Source organism: Anabrus simplex, chromosome 2 (assembly GCF_040414725.1).
Source record: "Anabrus simplex isolate iqAnaSimp1 chromosome 2, ASM4041472v1, whole genome shotgun sequence".
Classification (NCBI taxonomy): domain Eukaryota; kingdom Metazoa; phylum Arthropoda; class Insecta; order Orthoptera; family Tettigoniidae; genus Anabrus; species Anabrus simplex.
This window is the reverse complement of record NC_090266.1, coordinates 657,042,275-657,063,234: the sequence shown is the minus strand read 5'-3', so window position 1 is coordinate 657,063,234 and position 20,960 is coordinate 657,042,275. Positions and strand designations below refer to the sequence as shown.

At 41.0% G+C, this 20,960-nt stretch overlaps 1 protein-coding gene across 1 annotated transcript in view; it reads left to right on the top strand.

The window, feature by feature from the left end:
* Positions 1-20,960, top strand: part of LOC136864327 (polyamine-transporting ATPase 13A3) — an 869,746-nt gene that overhangs the window by 671,853 nt on the left and 176,933 nt on the right. The window contains exons 12-13 of the mRNA XM_067141161.2: positions 10,029-10,229; positions 18,916-19,101. Of these exons, the coding sequence (XP_066997262.2) occupies positions 10,029-10,229; positions 18,916-19,101 (387 nt within the window). The remainder of the gene's footprint in view (positions 1-10,028; positions 10,230-18,915; positions 19,102-20,960) is intronic.

Sequence of the window (20,960 nt, the reverse complement as noted above, 5' to 3'; positions counted from 1 at the left end):
GGAATGCGCGACGTAACACAAAAATCATAAGCTAAGATTGGAACTTTTTATCAAATGCTATTTTTTTTTTTTTTTTCGGGGAGTCGACCTAGAAAGATCTTTTGCCCCTACTTGCACCATATGTTCAAAACTTCAGTGTATTTGGAAATTGCGAAAGTGTAAAGTGTTGAATGTGAGGAAAGGAACGTTAAGGATGGCACAAACACCCAGACCCCAGGCCAGGGATATTAATAAGTTTGGAACTAAATAATTGTTAAATTTATTTTTGGACTACACGAACTGAAAACTAACAGCAATTATGTTTTAAAAATATCTGGCTTTCTGCTTGAGAAATGAAAGTTTACGTGTTCTGAAACTCCTGCATACTTCTCAAGTAAGACGTATATCAAGGACTGCTGTAGTTGAGTTGAAACTGTGAAGGCTAAAGGTGTTTAAGGTGTGTAATGCCGTTCAAATAAGAGATTTGTTGGAGTTTTTGGTACGATGGATGTGAATTTGAATAGTAGTTTTGTAAACCTCTTATCTGTTATGAACATACTCCATAGGTTTAGATACTCTGTAAAAGTAGAACGGAGCCTTCGTTTTCAGAATTTTGTGTGTTGTAACATCTATTGAGACGTTCATGAAATTTATCACTGCAGCAGTATGTAATACAGGGTTAGGCGTTAATCATGCCAGGCATTTGTAACGTAACGAACACGTGCGTTTTGTACGCTCTGTAGTTTGATGTTCAAAGTTTCAGATAAATCATCACATACAACTGAACCATAGTTAATGGGAATATCAGACTTTGAACGAGTAGCTTTTGTATGTAGAGTGGTGTAGGCTACCTGAGATGTTGCCTTTCAACACATGTATGGATGACACAACTTTTATGAACATATTTGACGTTTGATCAGACCAGGATAAGGTTCTGTCGAAAATTACATCTAGATTGTTAATTGTCCCTGTAATAATTATTAGTGTTTGGGATTTTTAATGTTTGAAAGGATTTGAGGTCAACAGCGTACAGAAGGTTGGAGTAACCTATGTGAATAAGTTTGATCTTACTAATACTTAACTGGAGGTTATTATTTAAAAAAACGGGAGACGTTTTGATTAAAGTACCTTATATAAGAATGTACGTTAGTTGAATTAAAGTGGAAGTTTGCCTAAAAGTCATCAGACTTGTGTACGGCTCAAAGAACGAATACATTGTGATCGAAGACGCGGGCCCGTAAGAATGACGGGCTGGTTGGGAGAGTGTTAACCGCTATCAAAACTAAAAGGAATAAAAAACACTACCCAACACAATTTACAACTGCTCGCCCTCCTACAACAGGATAGGTCGTGTGAGGAACCTTCTGTCTACAAAGGGACGGGTAGACTTACATCAGTCAGCAGATCACATCATGTGATTCATATACTGTACGTCGTAAGACTTCCTCAGAAACCTTGCCAAAAAGCAAACTGAGCAAGATCTCCTTGTAAGATGCGCTGATAGCTGCTCGTTTCCGGGGAGAGAAAGCATACCTCAGCGAAGAAGTCACGCGTTTTGATACAGCAGTGTAGAGTCAACTGAGAAGACTGCGTAGAACGCTTGCCATCAAACTGTGGTCAACTCGCTACCGTCCATGGAGCCCACTCTGGGAAAGCCCTTGCGTGGTTCCTTAACTGCACCAGAAAATGCAGGCGGAGTGCTTTCAGTGCCTGCTACTTTAATATCAATAATGATCCATAGTCCTTTGTCATTGCACTGTAAGTATGCAAAAAATCCTCGTTAGGTAGTACGCTCCTATTCTTCCTCTAATCCTACAGGTACTCTCACAATGAAATTTATATTTGAAACTTGCCCTTCAGTCTACAAAAATGTGTTATCTTACTTGTAAAAGTTCTTGATTTCTAGATTTTTATATTTCTCATTGTAAAACTTGCACTTAACCATCATTTTCAATATTGTTTACATTTTGAAGTAACTTCTGTTTTTTTTTCAAAATAGAAAAACCTGAACCGCAATGGTGAAGATTTATGCACTTAAGGAGAAAGGGGAAAAATGAGAATTTTGAAATTGTTATATATTTTAACAAAGCATTTTGTAAACACTCTTATTAAAGATGGGCTGAAGATTGATATTAAGGTTATAGAATTAAATACGAAATATAGTTATGCACAGCTGGATGAAGTTATCTTGAAAAGTACAAGTTATGTAAATGTTGTTTTTTAAAACTGTTTTCAGAAACCAAGCTATGCATGTAATCGTGCAGGCTCGATCTGGTATTATGTCCTTCAACTCTGATCCCATTGGAATAACTTTTGATTATAACTCGATGAATTGATTCTGAAAAGAAACGACACTAGGAACCCTGATTTTTAAGTACTTTCGAGAAAAGTATCACATACCGGCCAGTTGCTGGGAGGTGATTCGGTTGCTCTTCGGTGCGCGTTGATCTATCACAATTTTCAGTTGATTTCTTCCTGTTTTATCTTTAAAATATATTTGTTTAGATGTTTTACGTAATTCGCTTTGGATGGTAAATTACCATTTTTACGGTATATGCAAATAAAAATAAAAGTATTCCTCGTGGGGGATATCTGTACGACAGGGGAATTTCTAAATAAAAACATATATAACCTAATTTTATCCTAAGATAAATGATGTGAAAACTGGAATGGCATTAAGTGCATCGTTCCCAATTGGAAGCGGTTACCATACGGTACCCCTTGTTCGAGGGCAGCTATCCCATGTGAATTTTCTCTCAACAAAAAAATTGCCGGTATGAAGATACAAGTGAATTTCATTTTATTATGTCAATAGTTAAACAGACTTTTTCAACCCTGGAAGATGTCCGATTCTGTAGCCATCTAAAACATGACGATAGTGAGGGATCGGACCAGCTACAGTAATAGTGCATTCGTTTACGAATGAAGTCTTCCATTAAACAGCAAACAAAACGTATATATGGATGTTACGAATACTGCATCTGTCGCAAAACGTTTTTTGTTTTATCTTAATATGAAAATACGGGGTTAATTTCTAAATATACATAGCTAAATGGTTATCGTGCATCCCTTTGGTCACAGGGGTCCCAGGTTCGATTCTCGGCAGGGTCGGGAATTTGAACAATTATTGGTTAATTCCGCTGGCACGGGGGCAGGGTGTATGTGCCATCTTCATGATAATTTCATACTCATAACGAAGCGCAGGTCGCCTAAGGGTGTCAAATCGAACCTGCACCTGGTGAGCCGAACATATCCTCGGACACTCCCGGCACTAAAATCCATACGCCATTTCATTTCCTAAATACAGATAACATTGATTTTTATGTAGGCTACACACAATCTGAGTGGACTCTAGTACGGAAGAACCCGCGTGAAACTTGGTAAACCTCTTTTACTCTTTATAAACTGGTGAAGATCTGATTTGTTATTTGTATCTTTTCAATTTCTTTTGCAGACCGTTGTTAATTTCCTATTATTGTACAAATAAGTGTAAGTAGGCCTATTAGTTCCCTGTTCTAACATTTCCTCTCCCAGAAATAGTCATCTTAAGTTAACAATTTCAGATTTGCCTGTCTCAAACTATTAGAATGTGTGCTAAAGTATGTTTAGTTAAATCCATGTATAATTCGTCAAGGAATACGTACTTGTAAGTTACGACATTATTTCAGTTTACTATAAATAGTCCTGTTTTTAAATCCTTACAGCCTGTTGACTCTGGTACTGTAAATACTTGGCTCCTCAACTCTATCTATTCATACGCCTACCAAAACAGTCCACAGGGCACTGCTTGGCTCAGGATGGCAAATCACTCTGTAAATTTAATCACTTGCTTATCGTGCATATTCGAACATTCCTTCATGGTGCTGCAATTTTTAGAAGCATGGATGTATTAGGAAAGCGGCAAGTAGCGCTTATGGCAAAGTATAGTAGCGACTCCTTTAATTGGCAGTGTAAATAAACCTCCGTGAATTACCTAGCCAAGAAACGTCTGTGCCAATGTGCTCCTTCATTTGAGTCGTACTTGCACATTTCGTTACACGTTCCAAGAACATAGTATTTTACCACTAACAATAGAAGTTTCAGCTCATCGGTTATGTCTTGACTGTCAGTACTTAATTGTATTTTGTTTGGAACGGCTGCTGTTACAAATGGTTTGACTCGAAGTTCAGAGATCGAACTCGACACAGCAAAGCCACCTCCGTATGAAAGCCGCTGAAGCAGTAAAAGGTGAAGGTTTCCATTATTCATTAGCATGCTGCTGCTTCTTCCATATGGCTATTGCTACCCTAGTGCAGCCCTTGTAATACAGACACTCTGAAGAGGGTGAACATCATCTGCCGTGTGTGAGAAACTGCGCATTTGTGTGGTGGAGTTTAGTGTTGTCTGCTATTCGACTTGAAGGAATGTTATGGACAGCACAAATGCCACTACCCACAGTCCCGGCTAGGCATGTTCCCCAAGATTACATCGGTGCTGAACGTATAGTAAGTTCAGACTTGTATGGTACCAATATCAGAGGCTACAATGAGGAAATGAGCAGATCGTATATAAATTGTTGTTCAATATCAAAACTCTGAATATTCTCATTCCGGTGGTATCTATAAATTGAAGAGTACAGGGATTTGGTTAGGTTCCCAACATTGATAACAATTTCGGCTTTTTGTCTCTGATAAGTTTTAAAACCACTAAGATACAGTTTCTCAGAATTCACGGGATATTCAAAAAGTAACTGTTTGCATAACAGGTATTGGAAATGGTGTCGACGTGTGGTTGTAAAGAAAGAAGAAAGGATCAACAATATGCTATATGGATGTTACAATCTACACTTCAATTTGCTGATCATGCAAATGGTTTCATGCTAAGAACGACGATTTACCGTTGACTACGATTGTGGGTAATATAACCGTAGAGGTGGAACTAGGTCCCGTTTTTTTTAAATTTTAATTTAATTTCGTGTGGCTATTTCTAGCAGAGTGCAGCCCTTGTAAGGCAGACCCTCCGTTGAGGGTAGGCGGCATCTGCCATGTGTAGGTAACTGCGTGTTGTGGTGGAGGATAGTGTGATGTGTACCTATGTGATGTGTGAGTTGCAGGGATGTTGGGGACAGCACAAACACCCAGCTCCCGGGCCACTGGAATTAACCAATGGAGGTAAAAATCCCCGACCCGGCCGGGAATCGAACCCGGGACCCTCTGAACCGAAGGCCAGTACGCTGACCATTCAGCCAACGAGTCGGACGTTTTTAAAAATAAAACTATCCTATTCATTTCAACAAATGTTATACCATTCACAGCAACAGATTAGTTTCTCATGATCCGCATCTCTCAACTCTTGTACCACTATACGGGAACATGTTCAGTGTTCTCCATAACGCTTTATGCGCTGCTGCAGGCTTGAGTCATCTTGTGCCAACCGGTGCAGTGATTTTGATGGGTTCCACAGCACAGAGCCACATATGTTCGTTAAGTTCTTCTTCATTCGCCATTTGTCACTAAGACTGCCTCTCAAAATCTTTCAGTTAATCGATGAACTGCATTACGATGAGGTGCGGTTGTTCCGTGGATGTTTTCACCAAATTCTTCCTGCACTAAGTCTGTGTATTCATCCATCGCCTTGTACAAAGACGTGTTCACCAAGAAAATATAGTCTCTCGCTTAAAAGAACCATAATTAAAATAGAAATTGAACGAAATACTACGTCAGTATCGCTTTTTCAAATGTTTACTAACTGAATGTGTATGTTGGGTATTCAGCCCGAATGCTGGTTTGATCCTCTGCAGCTCCGCCAACAGCTGTCATAAATAGCCTAGGCATTACTGAAGAGGCGTACTAGGGAAATGAGGAGTGAGGTAGTTTCCCGTTGCTTTCCTCACCGAGCCAGCTGTTGCTATTAGATGTCAGTCTGCCAAGTCCACTGAAATGCATGCACCAACTGACCCTATGAGCGATATTTTCACACCATTCATAACAGGGACTGTCTGTCTGTCTGTCTGTCTGTCTGTCTGTCTGTCTGTCTGTCTGTCTGTCTGTCTGTCTGTCTGTCTGTTAGGTCATCAGCCCAGAGGCTGGTTGGATCCTCAAATAGCACCACTAAAGGTTATGCGGTTATAAGGAAACCGCAAAAACCAATGGCAGCACCAAAATGAGGCGTACTAGGCAAGACGAGGAGTGAGGTAGTTTGCCATTGTTTTCCTCACTGGGTCAGAAAGTGCTGTTGCAGCACGACTGACCCTATGAGCAACACCTTTCATAACACTCAGATGCACTAGTCGTGTTCTGAATGCCATTACTCAGCACCACCCATACCCCAGCAGCTTCCATATTGTCACAGCCATGGATGAGACTGGGACTTCGGTGGAAGCTACACTTTACTCTGGCCTGTGCCAAGGGATGGATACAAAAGTACTGTATCCATCAAGAAATGGCAGCAGGCAAACTGGCTGCATAATGAATGGTATTACTAGCATCACTCATACATCAGTCACTTTCATATTGTCAAAGTCAAGGATGAGACTGAGACAGGTCAATGAAAGTAACAAATTTGATATAGCCCATACCAGAAACACTACATCTCGCCAGCAAAGGCATACTAACTGAATATTGAACTAAAATAATTGAATGTCACAGGAATACGGAACAAATGACTGCAGAGGAAGTTTCACAAAATGGTCAGATGTACCAGTATATCTTGCGGAAGGCTTCTAGAAAAATCGAAGTATGATTCGAACTTGCAACTTAATAAACATCCACCGGGCTAGGTAGCTCAAGTTGGCGGGTTCGATCCCGGCTCATTTCGTTGACATTTGAAAGTGCTCGAGTATGTCAACCTCATGTCTGCTGTATATATTTCCTGTTGCCTTAGAGAGAACTCCTGTGGGACAACATTGCGGTTTCTTGGAGTCTCCGGAAACCGTAAAAGTGGTTAGTGGGACGTAAAATTATTATTATTATTATTATTATTATTATTATTATTATTATTTAATTTTATCAACATCCGTAATCTTGAATGCACAACTTTCCGAATGCTTTGAAGTTCCCATGTGAATAAAGTGGAAACTAGTGTGTTGGATGCGTTGTTCGAGGTGTGTGGCTGTTTGATATTGGCGGTCAGTAGCCCTGAAGTTGGTTTTCCGCGGTTTCCCCATTTTCGCAGCACGCAAATGCTGGGGTTGTACCTTAATAAAGGTAACAGCTACTTCCTTTCTAGTCCTATGCCCTTCCTATCCCATCGTCAACGTGAGAATTCCCTGAATCGAAGCGAGTAAGAGATGGTCTATGTTCAGTCGGCAACAGTATTAAAGTACTCGTTTCGTTACACTATTTGTAACTGCGCCAATTGAGTTTTCGTATTTTTCCATTGTTTCCTCGAATGTCACTGCTCATCATCAAAGTACCAAACAGAACAGTTTTGTTGTGATTTCACTACTGCTTTTGAGATAAATTTATAAACATACTTGATTGCTTCCTAGTACGAAAAGAGATGGGATCGTGGACTGTTGAAATTCCTACCAGTCTTGGAGTGGAAAAACTCTTAGACATTTGTTGAGCGAGACTATGATGAAAATCGGATGCCCACATAATGGGCGGGAAGGGAGCTGCCTCATTGATACAATTTTCCACCTTACGATTACTGTATACCACGACTGTTTTCCTTGTGGTGTGATAAAGTACTCGACGAAAGAATGTCCTATCTCACCGGAGTTCAACGAAGTAAATATCCAAACCACCTCCCTGTCTCTTCACGGAAATTGTCGCACATTCACGTAAGACACTGAAGAGGAAACACTGTTCTCAGGAGGGGTAACCGGTGACATCTATTTCTTGCCAGGACGACCTCCACCCACCTCCTCAGCTCATAAGTGTGTGCAGGAAACCCGACCCTCCATAGCGCAGCGACCGTTGCTCATCCTGAAGGCCTATAGATTACGATGAGTTCTCTCCGCCGTTAGCCTTGGTTTTCTAGACCACGACCGCCATCTCACCGTTAGATAGGTCCTTAATTGTAATCATGTAGGCTGAGCGATCTCGAACCAGCCCTCAAATTCAGGGGAAAATCTGATCTGGCCAAGAATCGAACCCAGGGCCTCCGGGTAAAAGGCAGGCACGCCACCTCTAGACCGCGGGGCCGGCATAGTGCAGCTCCACTTGCCTCAATATTAAGAGGGTAATACCTACATACCCACCCACGCTGTCTGCTGTGAGTACGTGCATTCAGTCTTTCAGCCGTTGGCAGTCTCTTGTTAGACTAGTTCCATGTTGATTTTGTTTTTGCTTTTAGCACGTCACCGAAATCCTGTTGAGCAAAGTGTCTACACTCCATCGTCTGTTAAGACAGCATGTAGACTATAACAGACAGGGAATAGGATATATGTACGAAAATAAAGAAATAAAGAAATATGGGGAAAACATTCAGAGTATAATCTAAACAAAATGTTAATGCCTTAATTGTTTGTACCGACAATTCCCTATTCCTATAAATTAAGAACGCACCAAACAACTGGAAAACTACTTAACATTCCATCCTTAACCTTAATCTTCACAATAGCTATCAACAAAAATGGTTTAAATTTATTTTCTTTGTGCTCTAACATGGCCGTAGTATCTTTATTTTTATCTTCTCTGATTTTGTGTACGAAAACAATAAATGGTAGGTCATGTAACTCGCAGAGTCCATAATAAGACCGTTCTTTCCTAAATAAAGCAGGATCTTTTCACTCTTCAATATCGCTAAGAAATAAGTTTATTTTTATGGTCGGATAAATTTTATTTTTCAATTTTCATCCAAGGAGGAGTGCTGATTTGTTAAGAAGGAAGCGATTCTTTTTCATTGCTGACTCGGTTAATATAAATTTTAAGATTCGCGGTTTGCTGAAGTACGAAATATAACAGACAGAACCCAACCCGTATTCTATCAAATCACTTTTAAACCTGCGTATATTTGTACGTACAGTATTATTTACGTTGTGTAAACTCGCCAGTATCACCACTGAGGATGTTCTTGTAGAACGGATCATGTCGTTCTGTTATTAATGTTATTTCACAGGTATGCCATAGTGTTATAAATGCTTCGTGCTTCGACAGGCTGAAAAACTTAAATTATATTAGCAAAATTACAAATTAGCATTGTTATTTGCTGCAGCACTGAAGTCAAAGAAGTAATTTTCCATTGGATTAACTTTCAAAGGTTTCTTCGTCCTGGGCATTTCTTACAATGCCTTGGAATCTTGCGGTGTCATTGCTTGATATTTCCTTTCTCTCTCCTCAGTCGTACCAAAATCCCCATCACAGGGCAAATTGCTGTCCTGTGGTTAGAAATTTATGTTCAATACCATTGTAGGGTCTTCAAAAACTAAGCATAAAGTCGTAGTCAGTAGCAGCGGAGATTTATTCTGGCCCGCACAACTCATTACATCAGAATTTTCTTCAGGAGTAATATGGTGGCTAACTACCTTCAAAATACAAGAGAGTATTTTATTTTGGCCCCTAGAAGCCATCCCTTCGTGCAACGTACACATAAAGCTGTTGTTACTGGTAATTATCTCCGGGTTCGATTCTCGGCGGGGTCGGGAATTTCAACCATAATTGGTTACTTTCGCTGGCACGGGGGCTGGGTGTATGTCCTAATCATGTCATCCTCATCACGACGCGCAGGTCGCCTACGGGAGTCAAATCAAAAGACCTGCATCTGGCGAGCAGAACTTGTCCTCGGACACTCTCGGCACTAAAAGCCATACGCCATTTAATTTCACTGGTAATTATATATTCTCTATGATTTAGTGCACGATACAACTATGATCAACCTAGCGAGGTTTTTATTAACTGTACTTGCATCCTTTGCCTTTAAAGACGTGGGTTTTAATTTTGTGGTACTTGCACCGTCTTCCCGTCCACTCATCGTATTACACTATATTGATTACATGCTTCCTGATCAGACATCCGAAATACGCTAAAGGACCCAGTCCACTTTATAATATACAGTATGAAATGTCATAATACATATTAGACCATTCTGTAGTACAGCCGCAATGACAATTTGTCGTCTGCCAACAGGTACTTCGGCACCTGCCTGCCTCCTCCGTGGCCATTAAGGCCCTAGACATCATCACCATCGTGATTCCACCAGCCCTTCCAGCTACGATGACTATGGGAAAATTGTACGGTCAGCAGCGACTGCAAGCAGCCAAAATTTATTGCATCAATTCACGTGTGATAAATGTGTCTGGTTCCTTGGACTGCGTCTGCTTCGACAAGGTATGTAAATATATATTCCAGGTTTTGATTCACTCAATTCATACTGTTTTTTTAAATAATTTTTACACTATTGGGTGATGATTGTAATCTACTTAAATACTTTGCCTCATGCTTGGGCGTTAATTGTAACATTTAAAAAAGTTATATTAATGAATATTAATTCTCGTACCATTTCTGCATATAATAATCACATGGCGACTTCCAGTGAAATAAAATCTAAAATAAATAAGTTATTAAATAACATAAAATAATAAATAAATGGTAATAATAAATGGTCGAACTAGATTCCACTCGGGTCGTGTTCATAGAGCTGCAAAACTGATACTCCATTGACTGGGCGTTACTAGCTACCCCTGCAAACGTTACAAAATAGGAGCATGCTTACAAGACTACTATACATAAATTTAATTAACTGCTTGACTCTAGATTTACCGGTATTTATATATTCAAAATAAACATGTAAAATTTTACAAATTAATATTTAAGTTTTATGCACAAATTCAGAACAATCCTAAATCTACATACACAATTCTCCTCTTTCTTACCACCTTTAGAATATATGGTTACACACTTCCATAGCTTCCTGCTTCCATGTCTGGATTTGAAACCTCAAGTTCCGGAACTCCATAGCCGTCCTCAGTTCTTCCTTCCAGCATAGATATGTCTCGAAACTCGCGCCATATTGTCCTGTCGTGCAGTAGGCTATACGCCTAGTAACCTCTGACATCAAGTGCCATCTAACTTGATGCACTTGGTGATATTTATAAAGTTTCTCCCACATAGCCCGATAGACTGACGATAGTTCGTGTGCGCACGAATTGAGGCAGTCCAGTCTATACCTCACTTTACGACTCTGGCACAACAAATACACCGCTCAAAATTAATAAATATCGGACCGGTGGCATGATACCCTGACAAGTCATGGACCACAAGCAATGAGTACGAACTGTCACCACAGCTCAAGTATTCACCAAACAAATTGAGTAATGTTACGCGTCCTCTGATTTTTTTCCATCTTCAATATGCCGTTACTATAAATACAAATTTACACATTTCATAAAAAATCACTACCGAACAAAAAAAGTCACCCCTGGAGAAATCATTAAACATCATTTCATACCGTGTAACTCCGCCTCTGGACTTGATTATCGCCTGGATTCGGTTAGAAAGAGACTCCACAAGGTTGTACAAGTACGTCGCATCCAGGTGAAGCCACTCGCTGAAGATTTGACATTGCAATTCCACCAAATTGCGGGGACGGTGATGTAGGCGTATTGCCCACTGTTCCAACATGTCCCACACATTTTCAATGGGGTTCAAGTAAGGTGAATTTTCAGGCCAGTCGAAATGTAGAATAGTGGGAGAGTGTTCATAAAACCAGTCTCATATGCGTCCAGCCAAACGAATTTTGCTTTTGTCATCTTGAAAAATCGGGGTATCAATAGCATACTCATCAGGCAGACGTTGACTGCAAGGCAACACTGGATCATCCAGAATGTTTAAATAAACATGCTGGTTCATGATAGTGGTCACCTCAGTGAGTGGGTCTAATCCATGGTAAGAAAAAGACCCCCAAACATCACAGACCCACCTCCTGTTTGCACACATCCAGGATGAAATGTTTTCTTTTGACCTTCGGTGCACTCGGCGACGCGCGTAATTGGAATACAGGCAAAAACTTTATTCGTTAGACCACCTTACGTTCCGCCAGTCAGCTACTGTCCACGTTCGATGATTTCTAGCCCATTGAAGACGTGCGGCTTTATATGGCTGTGCGAGCAATAGCAATGTTCATTGCATGCGGTTCCCATCGCAATGTTCTCTCCGTAACAGGTTGGGATGGACCTTCATTTACTGACTGCAGCAATTCCTGTCTGGTTTAGAAGCGGTGTTGATTCACAAGCCGTGAAACGCGTCTCCGGTCCCTCTGTCTGGATCTCTTTCCGACTACGATTCTGACGTCACAGTCCGCTGCGAAACGCCAACAATTCCAGCAACTTCACGCACCGTATGGCCATGCACGGACAAACAGGATTGCCCCTCTGTCACATCCTTACATCTACCCATGTTGACGAACACTGTCCGCTTGGAACATCAATGTCTCACTGATCGCTACTGCCTTTTGTTCATTTAGAGGCAGCGTGCGTGCGGTTGAGCACGGGACTCGTTCGCTGCGCCATCTGTACAGGCTTAACGATCCATCTGTGTGTGTGCATTAGTGACAAATTTTTTGTCCGAAGAGCTTATTTAACACAGTGTTACATTTTCTTTATAAAATGTACCTACCCGGTTAATTAAATTAACTACTCAAACTAGTATAGAAAACCTGTCCTTGAAATTCGGAGCCAATTTTAAAGTTTTTATCATTCAGATTGGTGAATTCTCTTTATCGAATCTTGATGCTCGCACATGAATTTCGAATCTCCTCTTGGATATTAACACCAGCGAAACTTCCAATGCTGCTCGATCTGTAGCCCACATCTTAACGTTGTTCAGTTGTTGATCCGTTTTCACAAGCAACATGTATAGCGTCCCCAAAATCGTCTGGCATTTCCTCAGTATCTGTAAGTACACAATCCTTAAAGCCACGAGCACCGAGCTTGATAGCTGCAGTCGCTTAAGTGCAGTCAGTATCCAGTATTCGGGAGATAGTAGGTTCGAACCCCACTGTCGGCAGCCCTGAAGATGGTTTTCCGTGGTTTCCCATTTTCACACCAGGCAAATGCTGGGGCTGTACTTTAATTAAGGCCACGGCCGCTTCCTTCCAACTCCTAGCTCTTCCCTGTCCCATCGTCGCCATAAGACTTATCCGTGTCGGTGCGACGTAAAGCAACTAGCAAAAGCCACGAGCATATGATATAGCCACTGTCTCTGTTCGTACATTGGTAAAATTAACAGGTGTCGTATTGCGGCATTAGGAAAATTAATTTCCTAGCAATACGTTATATTCGTGCAATTTCTGGGCTGTCCTTTCACACCAGGTAGTTCTGGTATTTTACTGGCGAGATTTAGTAGATAACCTATTAGCTTTGAACTAACTACTTCATAATTCGTTCTTAACCTGCGTAATCTGATCCTGGTCTACGTCCTAGTGAAGCAGGGACGCGGACTCGCACTGGATAGCTCCGTGTCGGAATAAATTGTATTCACTGAGCCTGGAAGGTGCTTCACCTTCACCACTATCGTCAAGAAGGGGGTCAGGAATCGCCCTCTCATCTTCTTCGACCTACCAATTAATAATTAGATCGTCCTATGGGTTCTTAATCACGACATATACTTCACGTTTACACATACGCCACCACACTACAAACTTACTTTACCTATGGCGTGACGGTCCGTTTTCGGGTCATGGCCTCCCCAGTTGCTCTCCGCCAAACTTGTCGATCTTGCGCAGCAACTATCCAATTCCGGATCTTGAGGATGTGTGCCGCGTCCTGATGTACACAATCTTCCCATCTGTCACGTGGCCTCCCCACAGGCCTTCCTCCTCCAAAGTCTCCTAAGAATACCTTCTTTGGGATTCGGTGTTCTTCGATCCTAGTTAGATGACCTGCCCATTTAAGTCTCTTAATTCGAATGGCATGCGACAGGGGTGCCTCCCCATACAGAGAATATAGTTCATTGTTATATCTAGTTCTCAATTCCCCTGGTACGCATATGGGTCAATAAATTCTACTCAGGATTTTCCTTTCGAAGGAATCTATCTTCTCCACGGCTTTCTTTGGGAGGGTCCACGTATCATTTCCATAAATAAATCAATCAATCCATCACTACTGATCTGCTTTTAGGGCAGTCACCCAAGTGGCAGATCCCCTATCTGTTGTTTTCCTAGCCTTTTCTTAAATGATCGCAAAGAAATCTGAAAATCATTGAACATTTCTCTTGGTAAGTTATTCCAATCCCTAATTTCCCTTCCTATAAACGAATATTTGCCCCAATTTGTCCTCTTGAATTCCAACTTTATCTTCATATTGTGACCTTTCCTACTTTTAAAGACACCACTCAAACTTATTCGTCTACTGATGTCCTCCCACGCCATCTCTCCACTGACAGCTCGGAACATACCACTTAATCGAGCAGCTCGTCTCCTTTCTCCCAAGTCTTCCAGCCCAAACTTCGCAACATTTTTGTAACGCTACTCTTTTGCCGGAAATCGCTCAGAACAAATAGAGCTGATTTTCTTTTGGATTTTTTCCAGTTCTTGAATCTAGTAATCCTGGTGAGGGTCCCATACACTGGAACCATACCCTAGTTGGGTCTTACCTGAGACTTATATGCACTCTTCTTTACATCCTTACCACAACCCCTAAATATCCTATGCAGAGACCTGTACCCTTTATTAACAATCATATTTGATTACCCCAATGAAGGTCTTTTCTTATATTAACACGTAGGTACTTACAATGATTCCCAAAAAGAACTTTCATCCCATCAACGCAGTAAATAAAACTGAGAGGACTTTTCCTATTTGTGAAACTCACAACCTGATTTTAACCCCGTTTATCATCATACCATTGCCCACCGTCCATCTCACAACACCATCGAAGTCGCCCTGCAGCCACTCACAATCTTGTAACTTATTTATTACTCTGTACAGAATGAGAGTTTTGTATAACTTTTAGGCTCTGGTTTATATATCTACTTCTGAAAAGAGGTAGTACTGCGAAGTATGCTCTATTGGCTGCTTGAATTCTTGCCTGTATTTCTACCATTTCCTCATTCATGTTGGTTAGATGTACGCCAAGATATTTAAACTTATCCACCACCTCCACTTTGGATCCTTCGGGGACAAGTTGTCCGAGCCTGCACCATCACCTTCGTCTTTTGTTCATTGATCTTAAGTCCAATTACACTACAAAGAGACTAACAAAAATGTTTAATGCCGTTGGTCACGTCGTTGGGAACGATCCAACATAGCTCAAGTGTGACTAGTCCCGCGGCTGGACGACAACTAGCATGCGGGTCGTGCCTATTTCAAATTGTTCTCGAGAATCGCGCGCAATCCCTATATGATACCCCTAGAAGAATTATCCTTATAGTTAAAAACACTAGGCTAATTTTTGTCGAGTTTCTGAGAACGGCTCCACGAACCTACTACGCTGGCGTAGCAGGGGGAGAGGTGATACTCCCACGTGGCGCGTCCCAGGTGGCGGATAGGGGGTTCCTAACCGGCCTGCCGGCGGACTTGAGGGAAATAAAATACCTTTCGCGGACCAAACACACAACCCCCTGTGGATGGGGGACGCAGAGGAAGAATACAGCCACGGTATCCCTTGTCTGTCTTACGAGGCAAGTAATAGGGGCGGCCAACGGATGATTGTAGTAGAACCATGAAACTACTTGTGATTAGTACCGCCACGCGGGAACACCATGGGTCGTTTTACTTGCGCTTAGTACCACTATGTTAGGTACCAAATAGGTTTGTGATTACTAGCACGCAGGAGCACCGTGCGGTCAGCCCCCAACTTAGAGTGCACTGTCGGCTTTTACAGTACCTGTGTTTACTACCACTATATGAGTGACACCATGGTTCTGGCTTGCCTATAAGTAGTACCCACTATGAGGAACACCACGGGATAGTAAGAGTGCCTGTGGTTAGTACACTTATGTTATGAACACCATGGGTTTGCGTTGCCTGTAAATGGAGCCGCAATGTGCGAAACACCATAGGTCTGTATTACATGTGCGAATTTCATTACCTATGAGTAGTACCAAAATGTGTGAAATACCGCGAGTCTACGCTACTTTTGTTTAGTACTGCACCATGACAAATAGCATGGTTCTACTTTCCTAGGGATAAGTACCAAGCAGTCCCTTTGTCAGTAATACTATTGTTTTTTCCGTCAGTTTATGTGAATGTGAGGCATTGCAGGTCGGATCAACTGATTGTTTTAAATTCATATCCGAATATCCATTCTTCCTCACGTTTTGAATTCTGGTCAGTGGAGGATTTTGGACTTTTAATTTGTCATTACCTTTTGTCACATTTCGTACCATTATGGGCCGATGACCTAGATGTTAGGCCCTTTAAACAAGCATAATCATCATCATCATCATCATCTGAGAACGACTAAGCCCGATTGACATCGTAAAGCGTTCTGACGACAGTTCTTGGTCTTTAGTTTTGCACAGTGTTTTTGAAAGCATAACAATTTCTTGCCGTATATTTTTAAAATATTAAAGAAAATGTAGCATTGTAATTGGCCAAAAACCTCGCCAGTACTTCAAGGCCACCAGGACTGTGGGAGCGCTGAGCGCTGTGCCCTGCGAGAGAGAAGATGAAAGGGGGAAAGCACAGATATGCAGTCGGACGTCTTCCTGATCAGCTGTTCCAGTCTGTATTGTGTTCCTGAGAGTCGCTTAGCAGTGTTGCCAATTCAGCGGTTTTTCCGCTAGATCTGAAGGTTTTTAATGTTTAGTTAGGGGCGAAAATCGACAGCGGCTGCCGGGTTGTCTGGCGGGCTGTAACTTATGAATAGCTGGAATTAAGCCGGAAATATAATTGCTATTAAATACGATTTTATTTATTAATATAATATAGTACTAACAACCCGAAATATATTTTAGTAAGCGAGACATTGTATTTTAATGGTAATAAAAAGAAAAGTCTGCATAATGATACTTCATGGCTTTATTTCTTATTTTTCTGAATATAGGAGATTGGAATCTTCCCGGTATAATTATCTGTATAGCTGCTTGGGGCTGTACTTCAGATGAAAGGGGAGCAGTTATTTCAGTGACCAGACGACAGGTGATGACAGTACTGTAGTCTATGGTTTGTCACCGTCTAGAATGTCGAAGCGTCTGGAAGTATGGAATGTTTGCCAACTTTGCATGTTCTTACCCCCTTGGTCCAACCATCCACCAGACAATATACACTTCAGTTGGAATTCAGTTTTCCATGAGAGTTGACATCTATCCAAATCCTGTTAGTGTAAGTACAGTATTACATAGCGTTCGTACTGTTCTGAGAACATTCCAAAACGGTTACCAACAGCGTTTCCTAAAGGAGTGGGAGCCGAACTCTAAGGACTGGTTGTTGGGAATATCTGGTGAATACTTCTATGTTGTGTATTTTCTAACCTATAAACCTGTTCTAATAACCATACCAGTTTCAAATGTTAAGACACCTTGGTGGTGCCATGCACCGAGTCTGAGAAGTTCAATACGTGGTACTTCAATGACATCTTGGTAAGTTTATATAGTTCAGATGTCTGTAACTTTCCTCTATTTCTGTTGTATAATTTGTAAATGAATGCAAACTGATGCATTAGTAGTCATGTCATTCAATACGTACAGTGTGCATTCAATGACGCCCAATTTCCAATGTATATAGTCATAGCTTGACATTCTAGTGGAATTTGGAGAAAATTTGCGGGTGTTTAACAGCCATCTAGCGGGACTGTGCCAAACGCAGTTGGCAACTCTATCGTTAGTCGAGAGGAAGCTATTCGGGGCAACTTTACTGTCTCTTTGTAGCTTTCCCTATATTTTCTAGCTTGAAGTGATGTCGGAGAAATGTGAAAGTTCTTTTCTCCATGTCGTAATTTTAAGACTGACGGTGAACTTCTTCCACTTCGGCAGTTCGGAAAGCCAGCCGATCCTCCGTGTCTTAATTTACGGTCATGGAAACCCGAAGGATTCTCTCTTCACTACGAGCAAACTGCTAATGAGCCAATTTTCAATTCTGATTTGGCCAACATTGTGCTCATAGCAAACCAGGAGCCGAGTGCACTGTGCATTCAAAATAGGCAGAGAGCTGTAATCAAATAACACTTCTATTTTCCTTCTAAGTTACACCAATTTCCAATTAGTTTGGCATTTTGTATCACGATCATTGAAGCTCAAGGCGGAACGCTGGAACGTTGAGATTTCAATTTCCCTTAGTCAGTTTTCAACCATGGCATATGTTGCAATGTCAAGAGTACGAACTTTTGACGTCCTTAATGTTGCAATGCTGACAAAAAGAAATTGTACAAAACATGTCTCATATATGGAAATGCTTCACTAAATATGACCCCATTGACAGTCAAGTTTTGAAGGGTTTCGGCTTGTTGTTCACGCAGTGTCAACTTCAACTCACTGCCATTTAACCACCGGTGTGGCGAGGGGTCTAACATTCGAGCTATGAGCACAGGCTTGTGGCAAAAGGGGAGCGTATGGCACTATTAATCGTCTTCGACAGTGCTGACCTACAGCACATACACTTTCTAGAAACTCTCCTTGTAGCCTAGCTAATGATGTATGCAAGAAGTCATACAGTTTTACATTTTCAAATACAATGTAGAATCTGCAGCAGCTCAAGAGTTAAAACAAAGGAGGAGAGAGTCTGAAGTCATTAAGGGGGGGGGGGATACTAGTTCACTGTACAAAGTCGTCATACAACCTGTGAGTTGAGGCGTTTGATAATAAAATTATACGATTATTAAACATTGTTGAATCAGAGCCGTGTAGACCTTATCCTGAACGATCGGGACACTTTATATTCCGAATTTGTTCCATCGTTTTAGCAGAAATTCTTCTCTAGAATTAATCTTGTCCTGTTGGCAGTGCGAGAGTAATAACTGTACTTGAGCCACTGGCATGCCTGTTGCTCACCCCATTGTCATATCTCCAAACACTAGCGCCGCTTCACCCATGTACAATCGTTTCTTGAATGTCTAATAACGTTCTCCCTCTGTTCTAGACTGGGACGTTGACAGAGGACGGGTTGGATATGTGGGGTGTAGTACCTGCTGAAGATTGTCAATTCCTTCCACCAGTAAAGCAGAGAGAAGACCTGAAGATGGGCCCACTGATGGAAGGAATGGCGTGCTGCCATTCCATGACGCTCATCGAGAACGAACTTTCCGGAGATCCTCTTGATGTCAAGGTACGTATACTCCTCGTAATTGTCCAAAGCAGTGTTTGCAGACCTTCTGTACCACCTCTACTTTTCCAATGTTTTAAGTACCACTAGTACTTAAATTCTAAAGACAATGAATAATTATCTTTTAAGACTGAATCGTATTTTGAAAAGAAATATATTGCTTGTTAAAGTAATTATTAATATAGACTTTTCAAGTGAGTAGCTTAGATATAACATAATAAGAGGCTACTAATGAGATCTTACCTTGGCTTATTCATACCGGGTCGAGTTTCGTACAGTATTAGCTTTACGTAAGAAAAGTCTTGGTAAACAACAGATAGGGAATTTGCCACCTGGATAACTGCCCTCAGTACAGACCTATGGTGAATGATAAATAGGTCGGCCTCCACACTCGGTCTCTCACGGTATTTGTCCTTGATGAACATCAGTCTTGAAAATCCCTGCTCACATAAATATGTCTTCGGGAAGGGCACCAAGAACTTGACTGCCCTCTCGGCGAGTTCAAGATAGTCATACCATGCTTCAGTCCAAAAGTCAGAAGATTTTGGGTGGGAAGAATAGTGCAGTATTGCATGAATGTTCAATTATGTTAGTTTTCTCGATCTTTCAACATTGTTGGCAAAGCGCCTCAATCTGAAAATGGATCCCTAATCCAGTCTTACTCTTCAATCAATATTTTAGAGAGGAGTAAGGTGTAAACCAGCTTGTGACGGTAGTTCCCAAGTCTACCAGTACATGAGGATCAAGCTCGAGGTAATTCTCTTGTTCGAAAAGAACCCTTCCTAGTATCAATTGAAGATTTTACTCATGTTTTAAAATTTTACTCGGCCATCGCGTTGCATACTACCGGACAACACCTGTGGTGGTACACTTACCACCGATAGCAAAACACTCGTACACAAAGTGTCGTAATGCCATTTGCCAAGGCTGCAGAATGTATCTGGGTGGCAATCGTGCCCATATCAACTCACTCTCTCTTATCAGTACTCGCATCGCTAAATTATTGAGAACTGTTACCCTGAGCTCCAAACCTCTTCAGTGGAGGAAGGATCAGGTCAGTAGGATATGTCATCAGTCTCCTATCCACTCTTCTTTCCCTGGAGATGCAGAAGGGAGGAGGAAGAAACGAGTAACGTATGTGGAAACATAGATTAAATAAATGCAGCACATCGCAAAATAATGTTTCAGAATTATGTTCACAGCTCTAAATTCCAGACTAAAATTCATGGAGGAAGTCATATTGAAACTCCTATATGGAATTCTGAAACCATTCCAAAATATAATTTCTAAGGTATCATTAATAGCCCACTTCAAAATGTAGGCCGTATTTATTTTTGTTTCGTATATTGACACTAGTTTAAACATTCACCACAACAGATATAAACAGAACTTAATTCCTTGAAAAGAAAGCCATCCAGGGATCTTTACATGTCTCGTGCTAAAGATTCTGGTTGGTAACATGAATTGAAAAATACATAATTCATTGTCCAGTAATACAATCACAGAGAAAAAGATGGTTTATGCTTTGTAGACCAAGTGATTAAAATTATTCTGCAAAGAAATTGTATTCTGAGATACCAAAAGAAATGAAAGTAAGCTTAATAATGTCTAGTACCTTTCAGAGTAAGTTGTAATAACTCACGTGTGCAGCAGAGGTGTGTTCAGGCCTAAGCAGACAAAGATTTTCAGGTGGTAGCGTGTTTAAAATAGAAAATTTTCTTCACAACTCTTGAAAAGGGAACACGAACTTAACTCACAATGAAATGGATGTGTATAACGTTGATGACAATCGACTCAAATTTAATAAACGTCCTGGCAAAAGAAAGACTGGTTTGGTTTTAGTAATAACGTCACGTCACAAT